The sequence below is a fragment of the Delphinus delphis genome, chromosome 7 (genome assembly GCF_949987515.2).
Source record: "Delphinus delphis chromosome 7, mDelDel1.2, whole genome shotgun sequence".
Taxonomy (NCBI): domain Eukaryota; kingdom Metazoa; phylum Chordata; class Mammalia; order Artiodactyla; family Delphinidae; genus Delphinus; species Delphinus delphis.
Genome location: NC_082689.1, coordinates 14,459,288 through 14,481,246, shown reverse-complemented (window position 1 = coordinate 14,481,246; position 21,959 = coordinate 14,459,288). Strand labels below are relative to the sequence as shown.

Here is a 21,959-nt window from a genome sequence, read left to right as displayed (position 1 = left end):
TATTTTTAAAAAAGATGATTATTGTAAAGACAAACGGCCATTGAAATCTTTTTTACCTGGGGTGAAAGTCACTGTGAAATCATTGAAAACTAGAATTACGTTGCTCTTTTCTCTAGTAATCCATTAGCAATACTGTGTCAAAGTAAAGAAAGCTGGGTGTTTTGGGGGGTGGGGGGCAGTGGTCAGTGGGAAGGAAGGAAGGAAGCTTTCATATCTTGAGAGATGTGGTGGTTATGCTTTAGCTTTTAATTCATGAAATTAAAATGGAAGCTTTAAACATTTTAGACTAAAATTACATTTTGAGTAAAATGATGTCATAATAGTTTTAAGTCTTGGAGGTAAACCTAATTAAAATCAACATATATATCACTCATAATTATGACTATTAAACAATGTGAATTAATTTCAAAATCAAAATAGAAATTAAAAATGGAAAAATGCATCAAACATACTCTGTAGACATAATAATTCAAAATCTTCTTTTCAAAATTTAATTCTAATGAAAATTGATCCTGTTTTAACTGGGTCTCTTGTAGAGTCTGATAGAAACTTTGACCTTGACTAATTTGGGGGAATATAACAAAGAAACAGAAGGAATTTGAGTATGACAACGTTTATATTTTATGAGAACCTGAGTGTTGGTATTAATCTAAAATTTGCCTCCTGAGTAATATAAATCCTGTCTGTTTATAAACAAAGAGGTGTTTATTTTATTTTGTTTTTTTTTTGTTTTGCGGTACGCGGGCCTCTCACTGTTGTGGCCTCTTCCGTTGCGGAGCACAGGCTCCAGACAAGCAGGCTCAGCGGCCATGGCTCACGGGCCCAGCCGCTCCGCGGCATGTGGGATCTTCCCGGACCGGGGCACGAACCCATGTCCCCTGCATCGGCAGGCGGACTCTCAACCACTGCGCCACCAGGGAAGCCCGGTGTTTATTTTAATTTACTAAGGCTTAATAAGCTGAATTTTGAATCTGCATAACATATCCTGAGCACACGTCCTATGTGCCAGGAACCATTCTAAACACTTTTACATGAATTAATTGATTTGGCCATAACAACCTCCCAATGATGTAGGCACCATCACAACCTTCTCTTTAGAGATAAGGAAACTAAGGCACAGAGAGGCTAAGTAACTCACCCAAGATCACACAGCCAGTAAGTGATAGCTGGGATTCAAGCCCAGGCATGAAGTCATCAGGGGATGCACTCCTAACCATTGTCCCACACTGCCTCCCCTTCCCAAACAAAGTTAGATGATGCTTGTAAAAGAAAGGGCTATCACCATTAACAATACAAACTAAATTTTTTGAATTTATCAACGGTATTTATCATCAGTCCCAAAGAGGTTATTCTGTATACTCTTTGAAATAAACCATGTGAATTTTCTACTACTGGGACTTGAAATATGAAACACTGTGATCCATTTAACCTTTGCGCATGGTGCCCTAGAGTTCACTGAGATTCACCAATGTTTCCTGACATGTATAAATAAAGTGTTTAAATTAAAACTTGGGGAACTTATGAAGAGAAGACACTAGGCAACTTTTTAGATAAATGAAAGGCCAGCGAAGGGAGAACAATAACCATTTTTCACCAAAAGCAAAAAAACAAAAAAACTTCCATTTCAGCAAGAATGCTGAAGAATGCTGGGCTGGGCTGTTAAGAATGTCCTCACATTCTTTGTAAATCACACAGACAGGTGGTTTTGTAGAGTCCATATGGGAGCGTGTATGGATTAGAGAGTCCTTGGGTATTTGTTTCAATCTAGATTAAAACTTGAAATGAGAAGCAATAGTTCTTAGAAATGGAAGACTCCAGGGACAAAACTCTTTGTTCAGTATCTCCTGACTCGACTCCAAATCTCTATTTTGGTTGAATGTTCCCTTCACTAACTCATTCTCATGACAGAGATTTCCTGAGCACCTGCCATGTGCCAGACACAGTCCCAGGTGCTGTGACCAGGGCTGCGTTATGACTTCTGTGGGCCCCAGGCCACTCTTGCCATCATGGCCCCCCGTCCCCATAAAAATACCTTAAATAGTATATTTTATGACTACGTTGGTATAAAGACAAATATAATCCAGGCTAGACTCGTTATTATATATTCATTCTTCTTATCTTCATTTTCTCTTCTGATTTGAGAAGGAATTAAAATAAAACTGCTTTTGTGAGCCTATAGGCATGATGCTTCCTAAACCTACTGGACAAGCAGGCTGTTTGTGACAAAGAGTTTATATTTTCATTGAGCTTATAGTCTAAGGAGGGAGAGAAATATTAGTCACATTATTCACATTAGTAAATGAACGAAGAGGACAGCTTCACATGATGATAATTGCTAAGAAGATGAGGGTAATGTGACTCAGGTCAGGACTAGGGCGCAGCATGTGAGGCTCCCGGGGCGTAACATTTAAGGAGTCAAAGCCACGCAAGTTATTAATCCTGAGCTTGTAGGACCCTGAGGGTGAGGGTGATTGTGCACCATTTAATGGAACCAGAAAGCGAATGAAGGTGAACAAGCTTCCATTTAATTTCACTTATAAATAAAAGTAAGAAACCAAGATTTAAAAGCCCTGAGGCAGTCTGGAGTGGTTGTCGTTCTGCACGCACCCTGCATACCAGATCGCGTGCCACCGTCTATCAATGATAAAGGTATTAGTGGACACTTCACCCTTTTAAAATGGTATATATAAAATAATTAACTACAATGGAAAAGAAAACAAATAAAATGGTATAACTGCGATGACTATTCCACGCTGGGATAATAAGATGTCTGCAGATCCCCTTCTCAAATGGACAGGCTAGGCACCTAACAAAAAGTATCCTGGACTAGTTCCCCAAACCCACACCTCCTGAGGAGCTGAATAGTCCAGCAGGCATGGTATTTATGCAGCAGTAATTCCCCTGCAAGCATTGCCACCGTTCATCAATTCCCTCCTATTAAATATCTCCAAGGAATTACCCGGCGGTCCAGTGGTTAGGACTCTGTGCTTCCACTGCAGGGCGCACGGGTTCCATCCCTGTTCCGGGAACCAAGATCCCACATGCCACCTGGCACGGCCCCAAAATACCCAAACCAAACAAAAAACCATCTCCAAATAACAGAAGTCTAGAAAGAAGTAAAAATGTAGTTTATCAGGCATTCCTAATTCACAGATCGTCTGGCACCACAGTGAATCTAGATGTCAAAAATAAAATGGTGCCAAAGTCAGCATAGCAAAGACACAGAAACTACAGGTAGCTCATGTACCTTCTCTTAGAAACCTTACATACTTAGATACCTATGATTAGGAATTATGTGTTTATTATGAGAAAACTATAGGTAAGACGCAGACCAACCTGGCCTCAACAGTCTTTGGCAGCAATGTGTCCAAGCGATATGAGACAATAAACAGTAAGGACAGGGGCTTCTCTTCGTTGCGGTGCGCAGGCTTCTCATTGCGGTGGCTTCTCTTGTTGTGGAGCACGGGCTCTAGGTGCAAGGGCTTCAGTAGTTGCAGCATGCAGGCTCAGTAGCTGTGGTGCACGGGCTTAGTTTCTCCGCGGCGTGTGGGATCTTCCCAAACCAGGGCTCGAACCCGTGTCCCCTGCATTGGCAGGCGGACTCTTAACCACTGAACCAGCAGGGAAGCCCTATCACAACATTGTTAATTGGCTAGACCCCAACATTAAATAAAAAGTTAAAAAAAAAAAAGTTTAATGTGGCCAAAAGGGAAATCTCAAAGAAAAATTTGGAGTGGAGGTAGGGCGATGGGCTTGGTGGGTTGGAATGCGGAGGAAATCTGAAGAAAGATAATGAGGATTATGACCCATTAGCTATAGGTAACTAGAGTACTCTTACGAAAAAGAATCCCAATTGTTTCTGAAGAAGCTCGTTGGTACTGTGTTGCCTTGGGTCCACTTCTCTTGCTTGGGTTGGCGGGTGGGGAGGGACGGTGCTCTGTCCTATGGCTCCCAGATGAGGAATTAATGGCTTGTTGTTCGGGTTACTACTGCTGTGTAACAAATCACTCCACAACTTAACAGCTTAAAACAAGCATTTTATTTTGTTCAGTTTGGTGGGTCACGAACTGGGGCAGGGCTCACCTCGGCAGCCCTCACTGGCTCCTCTCCTGCGTGGCAGTTGTCAGCTGGATCTGCAGACATCTGAGAGCTCAGATAGGCTGCCTCCAAGATGCCGCACCCACATGGCTCGCAGATAATGCTGGCTGTCAGGCGGAGCTCAGCTCTGCGGCCGACCACAACACCTGGCGGTCTCAGGTGGCTGCTTCCCCGCAGAGAACCAGGTGGAAGCTGTGTGGTATTTCCTTATCTAGCCTCAGACACTGCACGGTGTCACTTCTGCCATGAACTATTGGTGAGTCACTAAGGTTGGCCCAGATTCAAGGGGAGGGTACCTAAATCCCACCACTCAATAGGAGGAGGGTCTAAGCGTTTGCAGAAATATTTTTAAACCATCATACCCATCAAACATGAAGCTGCAGGGCTTCCCTGCTGGCGCAGTGGTTGAGAGTCCGCCTGCCAACGCAGGGGACGCGGGTTCGTGCCCCGGTCCGGGAAGATCCCACATGCCGCGGAGCGGCTGGGCCCGTGAGCCATGGCCGCTGAGCCTGCGCGTCCGGAACCTGTGCTCCGCAACGGGAGAGGCCACAGCAGTGAGAGGCCGGCGAACCGCAAAAAAATACAAAACAAAACATGAAGCTGCAGAGTGTTGTCTTCTGATTAGGTCTTAATGATGATCAGACTCCCAGAACTAGTCCTTGATGTTTTAGAAACATCTCATGTCCCCCGTGTACTTACCTTCTATAACCTCTCTACACTTTTCTCTAACTGCTCCTTCCAGCCTCTGGAAACTGTAAGAGTAGCTTGGAAGGTGAGATAGGATGGGTAGGAATGATGGTGGTGGAGGAACAGGAATTTCACACTGCGGACTCACTCCCTAAGAAAATTCACCTAAGTTCCTTGGCATTTATGCACACAGCACCCAAGCTGTACACATACAGGCGTCATCATTTAAGTGTCTGTGACGTGCCTGATCCCCTGCTCCATGCTGTGTTTGCACAAATTCTCTGTCCCATAGAAGTCAGAGAGAGGAAAACAAGAACTGCATGGTTAGACAGGAGCAAGCAACGAGAACACCGAAGTCAGGGAGATAATGACGGGACAGGTTAGAACTTGGGCTTCTACTGTGAGTGGGGTGGAGTCGTGAGGGTTTTGTGTACGGGAATGACATGATCCGAGCCGTGTTTTTTGTATTTTGTTTTTTTGCGGTACGCGGGCCTCTCACTGTTGTGGCCTCTCCCGTCGCGGAGCACAGGCTCCAGACATGCAGGCCCAGCGCCCACGGCCCACGGGCCCAGCCGCTCCGTGGCATGTGGGATCCTCCCGGACCGGGGCACGAACCCGTGTCCCCTGCATCGGCAGGCAGACTCTCAACCACTGCGCCACCAGGGAAGCCCCCGAGCTGTGTTTTAACAGGTGTGTTGAGAAAAGGCTGTTAGGGGCAGGAGGTGGGAGACTGGTTAGGAGGCCACTGGAACAATGCAGATGACAGGGAACTGGATCACGGTAATAGCAGCTGAATGGTGAAGAGTGGCCGTACTGGGATACATTTTGAAGGTACAGCCAATAGGCTTGTACTGAGGTTTGTGCCTGCAAGCTTGCCTGTATTTTCAGCACACATTTGCAACCTGGGATTCATCTGATAGATTACAGCTGACATGACTCCTGCAGCAAAAGACATCTGATGCCATGTCAATAAAATACAAGAAATAGGAAAGTACAATAACAACGCAGAAATAAAGTCCCAAGTCACTTGAGCAAAGAATTATTTTTACACAAGTAAATCCAGAAATAAAACAAATTTCTGTTTGACCGTATGCTTTCTCCTCTCCCTTCCTCTTTTTGACACTACACTGGGTTAATTCAACCAGATGTTCCTACTTAATTTTAGAAGTTGCTCTTCAATTAGTTCCTCTAACTACAGGTAACAGCTCAAGGAAGAGCACATAAAACCTTCAACGTATTCAGCCTAATGTGGCATTTTCAAAGGATGAGAAGAAACACATGTATGACGGGCAATGAGGATACAGATAGAAAGGCTGGTCCCTGCCTTTCAGAGGCTCTCAGGCAAGAACCAGGGCACATGTTAGCAGGCCATCACAATGTATGTATCAAGTCTCCCGTCGTGAGTTAAAGCATGTGGTGGGTCCGGAAGAAGAGTTTAACTAAGCCTGCAATTGTTCGAAGATGATTTTCCTTCCTGTGACTTCAGGTATATTGAATTCAACAAATTGTGCAATCATGCAAATTTTGATATCACAGCATTAACTAGAACAATCTACAGCTATTGAAATATCTGGTTACCATTATCTTGTCAAAAGAATATCATATTTATTTAATAAGGGAATGATACTTTGAATTCTGAAATAATTCTGTTTTGTGACTTTATTAGTTGGGTTTGATTTTGGTGGAGTCTACGGGCTATTGGCTATTCTTAAATGTTGCGGGAATAGATGAAAATCCCCGTTACGAGAGCAGGTTTAAATAAAAGTCCCTTACCAGTGTCCCAGGCTTAACAGCCATACTTTAGAAGAGTGATTCCCAAGTTCTTTCAAATGTATTAGCTTGATCTGGGGACACTGCTACATTCTTTTGCTGTGCATTAATGTTAATCTATTTCAGATAAAAATACAATTTACTTTCTGGAAGGAATTTTTTTTAATAGTTTCAAAATGATGTATAAATAGTAGAGCATCATAAATATCATAAAACACAGATTAAGAATCATTGCTCTTTGGAGTATACGGGAAATGATTGGTTTGTAAGAAACTTGGCGTTATAAATGTCACCACAGAAGCCACCTATCAGTGACACCACTGATTCATGAGTCCAGGGTGAAGGTGAGGGGGTGACAAATAGAATTCTAATGCCCCTCTTGACCTTAAACTCTAGGGTGTGGGAAAACATACCACACATCCCTTGCTAATGGTGTAACAAAATTTCTATTACTTTATCTTTCTCCAGGATCTAAAGTTTCTTCAAATATGAAAGACCCAGATGGGGTACTAGAAAAAGAAGCAGGAGTTTTGAGGTCAGACGGACCAGAGCTTGAATCTTCAGTTTTCCACGTGGGTTTGACCTGGGAAGCTATCTCACAGACTCCATTTCTATGCCACAGATGACAAGACTAAAGTCAAGAAGGTGGTCTCATAGTGTGTTACTCAACTTTTGTGGGAAACTATATGTATCAATATGTAATAAACTCCCTAAGGGATGGTTTGTGTGTGCAGTGAAAAGATTTAGAAAGAGATCTAACTATAGTCAAGGAAACTTAGGGACTAAAGAGTGATGGATGGGAAAGGAAGCTATAACTCAAGTACCAGCATTAGCCTCCCGAGGATGTTTTTATAAGTGAGGCAGGTGAAACCTAAAAAGGGAAGGCAGGAAACAACTTGCTGGTCTGTTACCACTTTCCGAGTGAAAAGCGACCAGCTGACTCTCCAGCACCCTCGGCAACAAGCACGTCAGACTGTCGTAACAGCACTGAGGTCACCCAGCCAACCTTTTATCCCCCGCATCCTTGTCCATTGCACAGTCTGCCAGAGGTGACCTGGGTTCTATCTAGACTGTCTTACAGAAACCCATAAGTCAACAAGCTGGAATTCCATAGATTAAGACACTAAGCTACGCCTGTTTATTGCCTATTCAAAGGAACAAATTCAAGTGTTGAAGTAAGTCACGTGGACTTACGTAACCTCACAGAGTTGGAGACTGGCAGTCCCAGTACACGTTCAGACAGCACAGAGCTAGTGTCCACTGCGACTTTGCAGCAACTAATGATGCTAACAGCGTGCACAATGTTTTGACATGGGCGAACTATCCGTACTACGTCAGGTGGGGAAAAAAGGTAGTCATCCATTAACACTATAAGTGTGTGTTCTATATGTACATGTGCATTTAAAAAAAAACCCTGGAAAGATACACAGCATAAGTTTAACAGTGGTTTCTCTGGGTGGTTGGACTAAGGGGTTTTTTAAAAATCTTTTAAATACTTTTTGGTATTATCTTTTTATTTCCCTTTTCTTTTTATTATAATAAACATATTATTATTATTTCTTTTTCTTTGGCCATGCTACGCACCTTTTGGGATCTTAGTTCCCCAACTAGGAATCGGACCTGGGCCCCTGGCAGTGAGAGCACCGAGTCTTAACCACTGGACCGCTAGGGAATTCCCAATAAACATATTATCTTGATGATGCGAGAAAATAAAGCTTTAGTGCTTAAAAAAATAAATAAATAAACTGCCATTCTGATCTATAAACCAACCCCTTATCAGTTAAGCTGAGGACTCAGTTGTCCTGGGTCTGAACCACCCTGTGTTTCTTCATAAGACTGAGCTGTTGGCAAGGGGACCTAGCGCAGGGATCATGGTGTTTCCATGTGGCTCAGGGCACTCAGGGGGCCTGTATATCCTGAGTGATCCGACTCCAGGGCTTCACAAACTTCAAAACAGATCATACCTACTTCCTTTATATAAAACTCTCATTACACGCTAGCACATTAAGGCAGGCGGTATGAAGAAGGCACGTGCTTTCAAGTCAGACAGACAGTATCTCCTTGGTTTTCTCATTTGTAAGACGGGGAAAACAATGCCTTGCAGAAGTGTTGCCGGGACTGAATAATGCAAAGTCCGCAGAGCACCCCGCACACAGACAGTGCTAAACCACGGTAGCTACTACTGCTGCCCTATGTCCAGATCAAACATAACAAAAGCCAAATTAAGCAACAGAGTAACAAGCAAGGAACACTTTATTGTACGCACATTCTCAAAGAACCCACAAAAACAGAACCCGCAAATAGAAGCAAAGAACAAAGTTTTCTAGCTGTCTGGGACACGCAGGGCACCCTATCTTATAGAAACATAGCTAGTACAAGACAAAATGCACTAATCAACATTGCCCTTTGCTTCCCCGGTCAAAAAAGCCTCTAGAGAAAAACACTTTAAATTGTATTCTAATATAAATTTGTTGCACAATTAAACTTCAGCTTACTCAAAGAGTCACTGTATAGTAAATAGCAGAAAATAGAGTAGGCATTCAATAATCTGCTCACAATTAACAATTAAGCAATAGACACTTGAATAAATATAGCATGTATTACTTGTTAAACGCCACATTTATAATGAGGAGATGGTTAATCATTAATAGTAACGGGTTTCTTACATTTAAGGAGATATCAGGTCCAGTAACGGAAGTAGGACACAATGTAATGAAAACTGATTTTAGGGCTTCCCTGGTGGCGCAGTGGTTGAGAGTCCGCCTGCCGATGCAGGGGACACGGGTTCGTGCCCCGGTCCGGGAAGATCCCACATGCCGCGCAGCGGCTGGGCCCGTGAGCCATGGCCGCTGAGCCTGTGCGTCCGGAGCCTGTGCTCCGCAACGGGAGAGGCCACACAGTGAGAGGCCCGCGTACCGCAAAAAAAAAAAAAAAAAAAGAAAACTGATTTTAGAAAATATCTCCTTGGGTCTGAGCCACTATGGTATTTATTCCATACTTAGGCCTGTTTCAACAGTTTAAAAATGTAGGTATTAACAAACTGAATGCTTCAGGGGGAGAACAAAGTGACACCATCTTCCAGAGCAATATGTTTTGTTTATATCCTCTAGGCGGCAGGATAGAACTAGGGCATAGTAAACAGAGATTCACAATGTAATGAATAATCTGTTTCCATCTCATGCTGTAAGGGTACATTCCTATCACCTGCACTAATAAAAAGCAATTTTAGAACATGTTTAGAAAGAAGAGTTGGCAAGTCCTGATCACAAACATACTAGATCTAAACAGAAGGATATTCTCTAACGTTCTGTACTTTGTGATCCCTAATTGCAACTCAGCGTGAGTGTTCAGGAATGGAAAAACCGGTAAACCCTTACTCAAAGAACTGTGTTAAGTGACCCGTTTAAAGAGTAACGCAGTCAAAATAAGGCAATAACTAGAAGTCTAGCTGTACTCTATGTGCCCAGTCGCTAAAATTGTGAAAATAATTGTCACCCACCTTTATAAAAAATATCACCCCATTTGCTACCTAGTGTGTGATAGAGACAAGACAAGCCTGCCATGTGCATTTCAAAAAAAAACTGGTAATAAGCTCTGGTGGAGAAAAAGTACATTGAAACATTCTCCTTTCCCTTTCTGGATACCCTGCTCCAATTCTTCCTCACACAGACCTTTCCTCCTTGACTTAGGTTAACCCCTTAGGAAGCGCTATATCAGCCTTATATTCTCTATGAAACACTGAGTTTTTCATTAAGGATTTTTTAAAATAAAAAAAGTCTCAAAGCTAAGGCATATTCTCAGCAGCTGCGAAACTCTACTCAGTCTACCACAGGCATCATAAAATCACATTTTACAGAGGTTAAAGGAAAGCAAAACCGCAGTTCGGCACCCTTCAACATGGCAAGGGATCGATCATATTCTATTTTCCTTGCAGGACTTCATAAAATCCCCAGGATGGCACCTTTGAATGAGCTGAACCATTGACTAAACCAAGCTAACATTCAACACTGCCATTCAAGTTACCATCACTGAAACTTTCTTCTGGATTCTGTTAGTAACAGACATTAGGCAAAGGGCCTAGTAAAAAGTTTTAAAGAAAACATCTTTTTCAGGTGATATAACACAAAGATTACAAGGAGCAACAAAGTCGACTTCTACTGCAGATCATTCTAGAACATGATGTGCCTGCCTGACCCCCTCTCCTTATTTGTGCCACTTGGCCATTAAGACATCTTAGTTTAACTGCCTGTCTTAAACTATTATTAAAAAAAACTCATACAGAGTGAAGTAAGTCAGAAAGAGAAACACAAATACCGTATGCTAACACATATATATGGAGGAATCTAAAAATAAAAAATGGTTCTGATGAACCTAGGGGCAGGACAGGAATAAAGACGCAGACGTAGAGAATGGACTTGAGGACACGGGGAGGGGGAAGGGTAAGCTGGGACAAAGTGAGAGAGTCGCACTGACATATATACACTATCAAATGTAAAACAGATAGCTAGTGGGAAGCAGCCTCATAGCACAGGGAGATCAGCTCGGTGCTTTGTGACCACCTAGAGGGGTGGGATAGGGAGGGTGGGAGGGAGGCTCAAGAGGGAGGGGATACACGTATATGTACAGCTGATTCACTTTATTATACAGCAGAAACTAACACACCATTGTAAAGCAATTATACTCCAATAAAGATGTTAAAAAAACCATTTTAATTAACAGCTGTTATTTTAAAATATTTAGTCCCTTAGTTATATCATACACAACGATGTTGTCTTGATATGATCCCCCAAAAGCGATGCAGTAGTTTTTTTCAATATCCATTAGTAAGACTAACAAAAATACTTTTGCTATCTATTTTAAAATCTGTCCTTAAAAAAAGTTGACTTCTCTCCACTCACTTCCATAGCCCTAAAGTAACAGATACATGTTTTGCTGTTAAAAACAAATAGATATTTGAATATTAAAAGACAGGCTCCCCATTCCCTACCTCTGCCCCATCCTGGTACTAAGTCGCCAAAAACTTTTAAGATGCCGTTTGATACAACAGATTTTGCTAATTGTTATGAAAGTAATTTACAAGTTAGGAATTACTGTGCAGGACCTGGTTAACAGTTACTGCTCTGGATTACCGATTTCCTTCTATGAAATAAGTTATAACTAAAAGTCAACCTAGTTTAAAAAGCTTTGGAGTCCTTTTCTGAGGTGTCTGTTAAATTGCCACAGTATCACAGGGGCTCATCTTGGAACTGCAAATAGATTGTGTCTTTTAGGAGGACTGGGCTGTTCCATGGAATGGGCTGATCACATCCCACCAGAGTCATGCTGGTAGCTGGGTTTTCCATTAGTCATCACTGACTGCAATCAGAAAAAGTCAGGCGGCTTGTGTGAGTCCCGTGTTAACAGCACCATAGAAACGTCTCGTCCTCAGAGCACATTTGGGGGAAAGGGAAGAGTGCGGGCTGCCTTGGTTAGTATAGAAACTGTACAGCTCACTTAGTGACAATCTGAGAGTTCGCCCACGGCATGCTGGCTGGGACGAGAAACAACTGAAGTGGGCCACACACTAAGAGCAGACGTGGCACTACCTGGAGAGGACAGATATTGTTAAGAGGTTTCTCAGTGACGAGGCGTAGAGAATATTCACAGACTGCCAGCAGATGAGGAGAATCTCTGGGCTCCTAAGTCCCACTGCAGCCCCCAAGGGAGAGAACAAGCCCTCCTCCCCTGACCCCTGCTCTGCCTGCAGAGAAGCATGGGAGCCCCTGCGGGCCCAGCAGGTCTGGGGGGAAGTGTGTTTGTAGTTGGAACTGCCTGAAGAAAGTTCTAGGCTTTAACTCTTCCGTTCAGTATTCTTCCTCCGAAACTCTCGCGTGCTAGATTACTGCTTCAGCACACGTCAGCTCACTACGCCCGAGGACGTCTCGCTGGAGTAACTCCATTCCTTGGGGACCTGCTACATCCCACGGGTAGTTCCACAAAGGCCCCAAAACACACCTTTACATTTTTTTTTTCTTTTTAAAAACGTTGATTTGGTTTTTAGTGGCTGCTGTCCATCCACGTGACAGTGGAGCTACAGGGAAGCATCCTGTTTGGTGAAGGCTGCTGCTGGGAAGGTGCAGACCCCGCCCGGCTCCTGGATCAATGTGGAGAAAACCCAGTCGCCAGGCTGCAGCCCACCACGGGCGTCATGTCCCAAATCTGCAAGAGAAGGGGGAGGCCTGGAGACGCGGCACCGGTCACGTGGCCCCCCAGGAGGCGCTGCTGGCGCTGGGAACAGACAGCGGTTACACTCTCAAAGGGGCCAACGCAACTCATGCCCTTCTTCCCCTACAAAACCTTCTCGAGATTTACACAGCGACGAAACAGCGCGGTCAGCTAAAATGTGAAAAAAGCTTATAAGCAGTATCTCTCTCGACACCTGCAAATTACATCATAATGATGTTTTACTATAAATTTACTTTTATTTTTAATAAAAAGCCCACTGGGGAAAAGCCCTTCTTTTTTTATTATGAAATAAACTATGTCATAGTTTTACAACTCAAGAGTGGTACTAAGGATAAAACACTTACTTTCAGTTTCTGCGTTAGCCACCCAGGGATTTAATAAAAAAGCGTGTGGTTATTTCTTATCTTGGGAAGCCTTCTGCCCAGGATGAAGGGATCAATAGCCAGGGAAGGAGTGATCAGAGAAAGGGGTCAGCTAAGGCCAGGCAGTGGGAAGGAGGACCCTGGGGCTGGCTCAGTGCAGACAGTGACAGAGGTGTGCCAGGCCCTCACTGGCTCACCTGGAGAGACCGACGTGGCCGAGGGAGACACCACCAAGGGCGTGGAAACTCACAAACATGCAGTTCGTTTCCAGGTTTCCACGTGGCTATAGGTTGTTCATCAAAAGGCAAGGCGAGCTTGCCAATCAGAAGCGCCTTACGCACATTCATAGCATGACGGTGGAGCAATCTACACTGAGGTGCTAATTGGCAGGTTACCTTCACCACGCGATCGGTCCCACAGGTCACCATCAGGCCCCTAGCAACATCCATGGACATGTGGGAGATGTTATGCTTTCCTTCGTGAAAGGTTGCTAGAGAAGTCCGACTAACAGAGAGAAAAGAGACCATTTAAACTCACCCCACTGTTTCTAGAGCCAAGGGATGAATTTTCTTAGCAACAGAGAGGAAATACGGTAACAGCGTCAAAATTCGCTCCTAAAAATGTGGCTGCAGTTTTGAAAACTATAATTAAAGGATGATGGAAAGCATGATAAGTTGCAAGACTCTTTTATAAAAGATTTTCTAAAACTCCCAAAATAACTAAATATTTTTTTCTTCTTTTTTTTTTTTAGCGGAAAGGCTGGTACTTTCCTAGACATAAGGACAAGACTACACTGCATGAGATCCCAGGCTGCAGGCTCCCCCGGAACTCTGGTGTGAGAAGCAGCGCTCCTGCGCACGCTGACCCTCACCCTGCTCCAAAGCCCGCAGCAGCCCAGGCCCCATCTCCAGCTCCCTGACCGACACCAGTGGTGCCGCACTAGCGTTCCTACTTGGGCTTCCCCCAAGGTGTGTCCGTCTGCTACTTTCAAAGATGATCACCGGCTTCCCCGGTGGCACAGTGGTTAAGAATCCGCCTGCCGATGCAGGGGACACGGGTTCGAGCCCTGGTCCGGAAAGATCCCACATGCCACGGAGCAACTAAGCCCGTGCGTCACAACTACTGAGCTGCGTGCTGCAACTACCGAAGCCCGCGCACCTAGAGCCCGTGCTCCGCAACAAGAGAAGCCACCGCAATGAGAAGCCTGCCCACCGCAACGAACAGTAGCCCCCGCTAGCCGCAACTAGCGAAAGCCCGCGCGCAGCAACGAAGACCCAATGCGGCCAAAAATTAATAAAAATAAAAGAAAGGAGCAAAATAAAATGCTGGTTCTGTCCAAATGGATCTGCCTGAGTCAGGACAGAATGGAGGACAGACAGATTTGTCTTACACACAAATAGTTATTTAAGAACAGATTGCTAGGTCAGATTGTTGTGGAAGAGAGAACAGGGGTCTCCGGAGTTTTCCCACAAGTAAAATTTCCATGCGTGTGTGCGCACAGGTGGAAGCCAGGGTGCTTCTGTAGGGTGCCAGTTCAGCCACCCATCAGTGTGCTCACGGCCTTGACCCTCACAGCATCCCGAGTGGTGCGGGGGCTCCCGGCCAGACTGGTCTTAGCAGCATCATTTCTCACAGTGTTTGGGAGAAACTTGTCTTAAGTCATAAAGTTAGGGCAGAATCCTCTCTTTAGAAACTGTTTATGAAAGGGATAAACGAGTGGGCAGGAATACAGGTGATCCTGAACAACACGCTTCCAACGGCGTGGGTCCGCTTATACCCAGAGTTTTTTCAACGGTAAATACCACAGCACTACGTGATCCGCAGAACCGTGGATAGGAAGGGCCAACTCTTTTTATACCCAAGTTACCCACTATGCAGAGGGCTGCACCTCTGACCCTCGCGTTGTTCAAGGGTCAACCATGTATCTGTATCATTTCTCGGGCTCTCCCACTGCAGATGGACACACAAAAAGATAAAGATAAGCGAACACTCACTCCTCGTCCTTGATGGAGTCATAGCAGGAATCGCAGACGCGGACCTGGAACTCAAAGCCCATGACAGGGTAGCTGGAGCGCTTGGTGCTGCACTTCCCACAGACAGCCTGCCCACACTTCCTGCAGTGATGCTTCGGGGACCAGGAGGAGGAAAAGGAGGAGTTTACCTTTTGCTTTAATGCCCGTGGCCTCACTTCAGAGTAGGGGAAATGGGATTGGGACAATGTGCCTCGAATTATAATCACCCCCAATTCAATGTATCAATAAACACGCCGAAGGCAGACAATATCAACAGCCGTTGAGGATTTCCAAATATCTTTGCTTTGTTATTGGTTAAATACTAGTTTTTATTCATTCATATTATCTGCCTAGGCGACCATAAACAACATTGCCAAGACCAAGTCCAAGCTCATTCAGGAACCCAAATGGCTAGAGACTTCAGGAGGGAAAAATGTATTCCTATTACAGAGAAAAGTTTTGATATAAAGTTTTACATGTAATTTGCCCTTATTAAGAAACAGATAACCATAACCATGTTGTACTATTTCTTTTAATCTTTCAAACTGTGATTCTGGAAATAAGCACCAAGAACATTCCAAAATAGCCCAGTTATTATTACTAACTTTAACATATATATTTTTTTAAACCACTAAAAGCCTTGCGATCCACACCTTTCCTCTCTCTACCACTAGTTGTTAACTCATAAGATTAAAATTAATTCTTCATGTTTCCTTTGAAGTAGAGACTACTTCACACATCAGTTACCACCAGACATGCGTCGCGAAAACTAGGCCAAGGCTGCAACGTGGGTGCTACTTCCGAGCATTAGAATGTTACGAATGCTAAAACAATTCCTGCACTGCCTGCCAGTCTCATACCTGACCTTGCTGTAGAGTAGCTTCATAAGTAAAGTCAAAGGAAGTTTATTAACACACACAAACTTTCCGTCAATCCCTTAGAGAGGTGCAACCAGTAATAAAAGGAATAAAATTGGCATTCTTTTTTACTTCACCTGCACAAATTCATATTCAATCTGAATGAGCGGCTACCTTCAAGGCTACTGTAGAACTATGTTTTTTGTAGAACTTTAGTGTTACGTGACTACCCAGTGGTAACCGCTTCCTTGAAATCTGTAGGCTATTTGGGACATATATCGACAAATTAAAAAAAATAAAAAACAGTACGTACTTGAAACATGCTTAACAGAAATGCTCCAGGTACACTTACGTGGAACAATTTATGAATAATCTAAAATTCCTGGTGTCAGAGTATTCCAGTGGGGGCTAATCTGTTACTTGTTGTCTGTTTGTGCAAGCATTAGGCTTAGACGCCCTAGTTCATTCTGATTTTGTGCTGGGCTAGTACAAACACTGACTTTAACAAGTAATAGTCCTAAACTCAAAACTCTTTCATCTGTTGACGAATGGGCTCCCAGGGTTTTCTGTGCGTCCCGGCTTTTCCAGTGCAGGACAAGCAGTGGCATAGTCTGCTAACAGTCTCACTATTACCCGGGAAGGGCCCTGCTCATGGTCAGTCACACAATGATGGTGACACCACAAGGGTAGGAATCAACAGCATTTAGAGGGAAAAGTGCGATTCCAAACAAAATGACAGATTAATCATATAAATAACAAAACACAGAATTAACCCAGTGATGACTCGATGTTGGCTACTCACCTGTCTCAACCCCAGTGTCTTCGTGTCCCACATCTGCTTTATATTCCAGAAAAAGGGCTGCTCACATTTCTGACAAGAATCACTTTCTAACCACTGAGGAGCCTGGGGGAGGAGAAAGTGAAACCCAACATGTGAGCATCTGCCTGTTTACCCTGAGTTGTCAGAAATTAATACAACAGTTCCAGACCTTGGTGGGGTTATCCTTTTTTCAAACTCTTCAATATATTATAGCTGTTGCCATATTCAGTATTATGTTTGTGTTTTGAATCATCTTTATCATTTTTGCCATGTTTTCAGGATTGTTCATTTTTAATCTATCGATAGGAGGGAGTAGTTCATTTTGCATTATGAACTCTTAAGAGTTGTCTTCATACATTTCTGTTTTATGCCCAAAGTTTTTAAAGTTGTTTGATAACTATATCCAGTTGAGCAAAAACCTTTCTTGCAGAACCTGACGAACTACCACTTGGGAAGGCTTGTGGGGTCACAAGGTGACCAACAGGAGATCTTCAGGGCGCGGCATCGTGTCAGACAGATGAGCTGCCCCGCCCCCATTCCCAGCTCCCGGGAGTGGTGCCCGCACAGCCAGCCTGTGGACCCCCATTCGAGCAGTGATCTCTCTGCACTGCAATTCTTTTTTTTTTTTTTTTTTTTTTTTTGCGGTACACGGGTCTCTCACTGTTGTGGCCTCTCCCGTCGTGGAGCACAGGCTCCGGACGCGCAGGCTCAGCGCCCATGGCTCGCGGGCCTAGCCGTTCCGTGGCATGTGGGATCTTCCCGGACTGGGGCACGAACCCGCGTCCCCTGCATCGGCAGGCGGACTCCCAACCACTGCGCCACCAGGGAAGCCCTGCACTGCAATTCTTTATGCACATTTCCTCCCCCCAGCCCCTTCGACTAACCTATGAATTATTCACTGGTCTTTTCATCTTTAAATACCTTCAGCCTGTCACAGGGTAGGCGCTCAATGAATTTTTGTTGAAACAGGGCAATTAGGCCTCAAAATTACTTCACTGAGAACTTAGAAAATATTTCTCTAAACAAAACATTACAAGTTGTATTCGATTACAAGATGAACCTGCTAAAAGCCTGTTTAACCTCATCATGTATCGTCATATATGTGCAGTAAAAATAGAAAATACTACTTCCATAAAATTAAACCAAAGGTCACGAAGTAAGAAATAATCTGTTCTTGATCTTGAAAGTTAACACTCAAGAAAAATGTATCTGATAAGAGGAGAGGATGGGAGAACCACAGGAAATGACCTACACTGATCCTTATAAAATATGCAGTGAAGATGGTCAGCTTCACAGAGATTCGAAAGGGGACTTTTGGTGGTTTAAAGAATGCGTTTCCCAACTTCTTTTTTTGTTTCCTATTTCATCAAAACTTTTGGCTTTCCTATTCCTTATTTTAGATAAGGCACTAGAAATATTTCTATATAGGACAGCCATTACGAAGGTCTTTCTTTCAGGGGTTGGGGGGTAAGGCACTCACAAACAGAAAGAAGTGGGCTGAGACAGAGGAGAGGTTTCTTTAAATAACTGCGCTAATGTTGGAAATGGGAAGGGAGGACAGAAAGGGTGATAAAGAGATGCACACCTCCGTGAGGAAGAATACTACTTGATGTAGAATTAGTTGTTTCTGTGACCAGGGAAGAGAGAAGGTGGTTTGAAAACACTGCCTGTGAACAATGTTCCTGAAGGAGAAACGGTGATTACAACGACACGACGGGCCCTGCTGCCAACAACGTGGGGACATTAAATCGCAGGGGGAAGGAAAGCAGGGGCCACTGTCTAGTCTTATGTTTGTGACACACGCCAGTGTAACTCCTGCAATACCACCCACGTGAGGAACAGTCACGTGGGACAAGATGAACGCGAAAACGTATTCACGGCAGTGATATTCAAGTATGAGTATACACCGCATAGGGCTGTGAGCATTAAATGAGGCAACATTGGCGAAGTGTTTTGCATAATGCCTGGTATATACAAAGGGTCTTATAAGTCCAGCAGTGTGTGCCCAGGGTTTTATATGCCTTACTTTGCTTAATTTTCAATACAACCTTAGGAGATACAGAGCAACGTTCTCCCCATTTTACAGGCAAAGAAACTGTGGCTCAGAGATTGAAGCGACTGTCCATGGTTGGTTAGTGGGTAGAGCTCCCAGTAGACCCAAGAGTCCAGCCCACAGCCCTGCACTCGTCCACTGCGCTCCACACAGCCTCTGGACATGGTCCTTTTCACTTCAACATGTCAGGGTCTCCAAACATGTTTCTGGAGTATGACAACCAATGGGGACTGAGTTCCTGCCCTCAGGAAGCATGCTTCTGCCTAAGGGTTAGGAAAGAATATTACTCTGCTGAGCTGGAGGGCAGAGGGGCATGAGCGAAGAAAAAATATGCTTAAAATAATTTGAGATAACAAATGAAAAAATGAACTCAGAAATAAACAGACTTTTTGAAACATATTTTGATATAAGAAATACGCATAACTTTGTTTCTTTTAATAGAATTGTGTTATGGCGTAAGCTATCATGAACCATCCTATTAAATGCTTATTCTCTAAGGAGACAAAGTTTTCTTTTATGCTGAGAAGAGCTGAAGAGAACATTAATCAAGTTTTCTGTTTCACTCTCTTTTCTCCATCTTGTTCCATCTGCTTAATCTGGACAAAGATGATGTAACGAGAATAATCCCAATGCACTGCTGCTGTTAATGGGTGCGCTCATCTACTCTGCACTGATGTATAAAATAGTATCCATTCTGTGATCGACTAGCTCCAAATAAAGTTCTCATTTCAAGAGGATTCATTCTAATTCTTGTTACTTGCTCATTTATGTTTCATGCCTACTTCCAGAAAGGAGTCCCTTTGATTACAATCCGGCAGGGAGGTAGATCTGCTTCCAACCAGCCAGTGTGGTGGCCGACAGCCACTGTAGGCTGCGGACACTCCACAGTCAGTGTTTCCAGCTGACTCAGAAAGAAACTCCAGCAAACACTGTGGGGCTAGAGAATCTGGGATTAATCCTCTAGGCCTGTGCCTAAAGAAGTCCTACAAATTGTCCCAAACCCTAACTCAAGTTCAGAATCTAACGGATCGGAGGCGGCTTACTTTTGCACTAATATTTACTCAGCTGGTAGAAACAAAACAAAACAACAAAAAAACCCTAAAAAATCTACTAAAAATGCTGCATCTTTTTGACATAACTTTCTTTCCCACCAATACTGCCAACCATTGAGACAGAAAAGCTCATAGAGCAAAACGTATTACCAGCTGTGTGCTCGTGATTTGGGGTACTCTTCCATAAGTGACTACAAGGAAAAGAGTGACCCCCACAGGAATGACAGGACTGTCTTTTCTTTCCCTAGAGGCACAAATAAACTCCACACTCACATAACCTTGAAGGTAAGAACTCTGCTTCTACTTTCTACATCTGAAAGAACTTACCAAGGATGAGAATAGTGGATTGAAATCCAAGCGGTTAAACCCTTACAAGAGCCACTAGTAGCATCAGGCCCCAGTGGTCTCCTCCCTCACGATCCAGGGAACACAGAATAAGACTGAAAAACAACAGGCCGAGTCTAGGAAATAGAACAGTATACTAGCTGCCACTGTTGCATGTAACTAGCAGATGATAAATATAAAACGCAGTTCAAATAAATCTTTGCAAAGAAAGTATTACACATTCTGTAATATCGAGCCAATGTTACATATGTTTAATAACAAGTTACTCTAAGCCTTACCAAAAGATCTTTAGAAAATTCTAAAAGGGAAATTAACCAGCAGACATACAATCAAGACTTCCTCTATGACTTGTCTTACAAGGTCACTAAAAAAGTAGCAATCGGTACTTCTCCAGATGACGGACTGCACTTTATCATTTATACGGTAGTCTGTTTCCTTCACTAGATTACAAGCTTCTTGCAGGTATGGATCTATGTGTATAAAGCATGGTAATCATAAAGTCTGGAAGTGAGTAATACTGCTATTTCTTTTTTTTTTTTATAAATTTGTTTTTATTTATTTATTATTTTTGGCTGTGTTGGGTCTTCATTGCTATGTGCAGACTTTCTCTAGTTGCGGCGAGTGGGGTCTACTCTTCGTTGTGGTGCGCGGGTTTCTCATTGCGGTGGCTTCTCTTGTTGTGGAGCACGGGTTCTAGAGCACACGGGCTTCAGTAAATGCGGCGCGTGGGCTCAGTAGTTGTGGCACATGGGCTTAGTTGCTCCACAGCATGTGGGATCTTCCCAGAGCAGGGCTCAAACCCGTGTCCCCTGCATTGGCAGGCAGATTCTTAACCACTGTGCCACCAGGGAAGCCCGCTATTTCTTTTAAATAGACTGAACCCCTTTGATTACGTCCCTAGGGTATACTAAAGATGCGAGTTTATTCAGTGAGAATCAGACTCACAAGTAATTAGAGGCAACACAAAGCAGATGCATGCAGGGGTGGGTGGGAATGCTGCATTCATGCCTGGCGTCCACCACAGAGGTGTGCAGCATACTGACCTACACGCTGCGTAAAGGACGGCACCTGGAACACATCATGTGACATCATGCAATACAGTATGCACTGCAATGCAGTATCATTTATGATGCATATGCACCTAAGTTTCCAGACTTTAGGACCACCCTTTAGATGCTCAATAAATGTTTCTGAAGTTAAACCATAAGTCTTTAACACCCCTCACACTAAAATCTTCTCTGGAATCCAACTCCACTATCTACGTCACAGGTTTTAAACGCCACTTGGAAAAGACAGATAAATACCTGTGCTGGCAGAGATGAGAATGGAAATCCTGCCTGGAAATCATCTGACATCTATAAAAAGCATTCAGAATGCACATATCCTTGACCCAAAGGGTCTATTTTCAGAAATTTGTCTGAAATAAATAATTGAACAATCACACAATGACAAGGTGAAAAATGTTCACTGCAGCATTCTTTAAAATAGAAAAAAAGACAGAGAGATTGCTTAGAGTGTCTGTCTAAAGAATTGGAAGAGACCTTAGAAGTCATCTCATTCAACTATTTCACTTTATGGAAGAAGGAATGGAGACTCAGGGAAATTAAGGCACTTAGAACTCAGGTCTCCTGAAAAGAACACTGTTGACATGGACTCAGTGGAACAGAAGTCAGTGGAA

General features: G+C 43.6%; 1 protein-coding gene across 4 annotated transcripts in view; it reads right to left on the bottom strand.

Moving 5' to 3' along the window:
• Positions 1-898: 898 nt before the first annotated feature.
• WDFY1 (WD repeat and FYVE domain containing 1) overlaps positions 899-21,959 on the bottom strand; it is a 57,345-nt gene continuing 36,284 nt past the window's right edge. The window contains exons 9-13 of one of the 4 annotated variants that reach the window (XR_009520102.1): positions 16,814-16,915; positions 15,137-15,267; positions 13,538-13,646; positions 12,550-12,753; positions 11,177-11,910 (exon numbers count right to left, since the gene is read on the bottom strand). Coding sequence is in view for 3 of the 4 variants with exons in the window: in XM_060016030.1 (XP_059872013.1) it covers positions 12,694-12,753; positions 13,538-13,646; positions 15,137-15,267; positions 16,814-16,915 (402 nt within the window). In the remaining variant the exon portion in view is untranslated. Of the gene's footprint in view, positions 2,635-11,176; positions 12,754-13,537; positions 13,647-15,136; positions 15,268-16,813; positions 16,916-21,959 lie in introns of those variants that run through there. The other 3 variants (XM_060016030.1, XM_060016031.1, XM_060016033.1) reach the window with 3 other exon arrangements.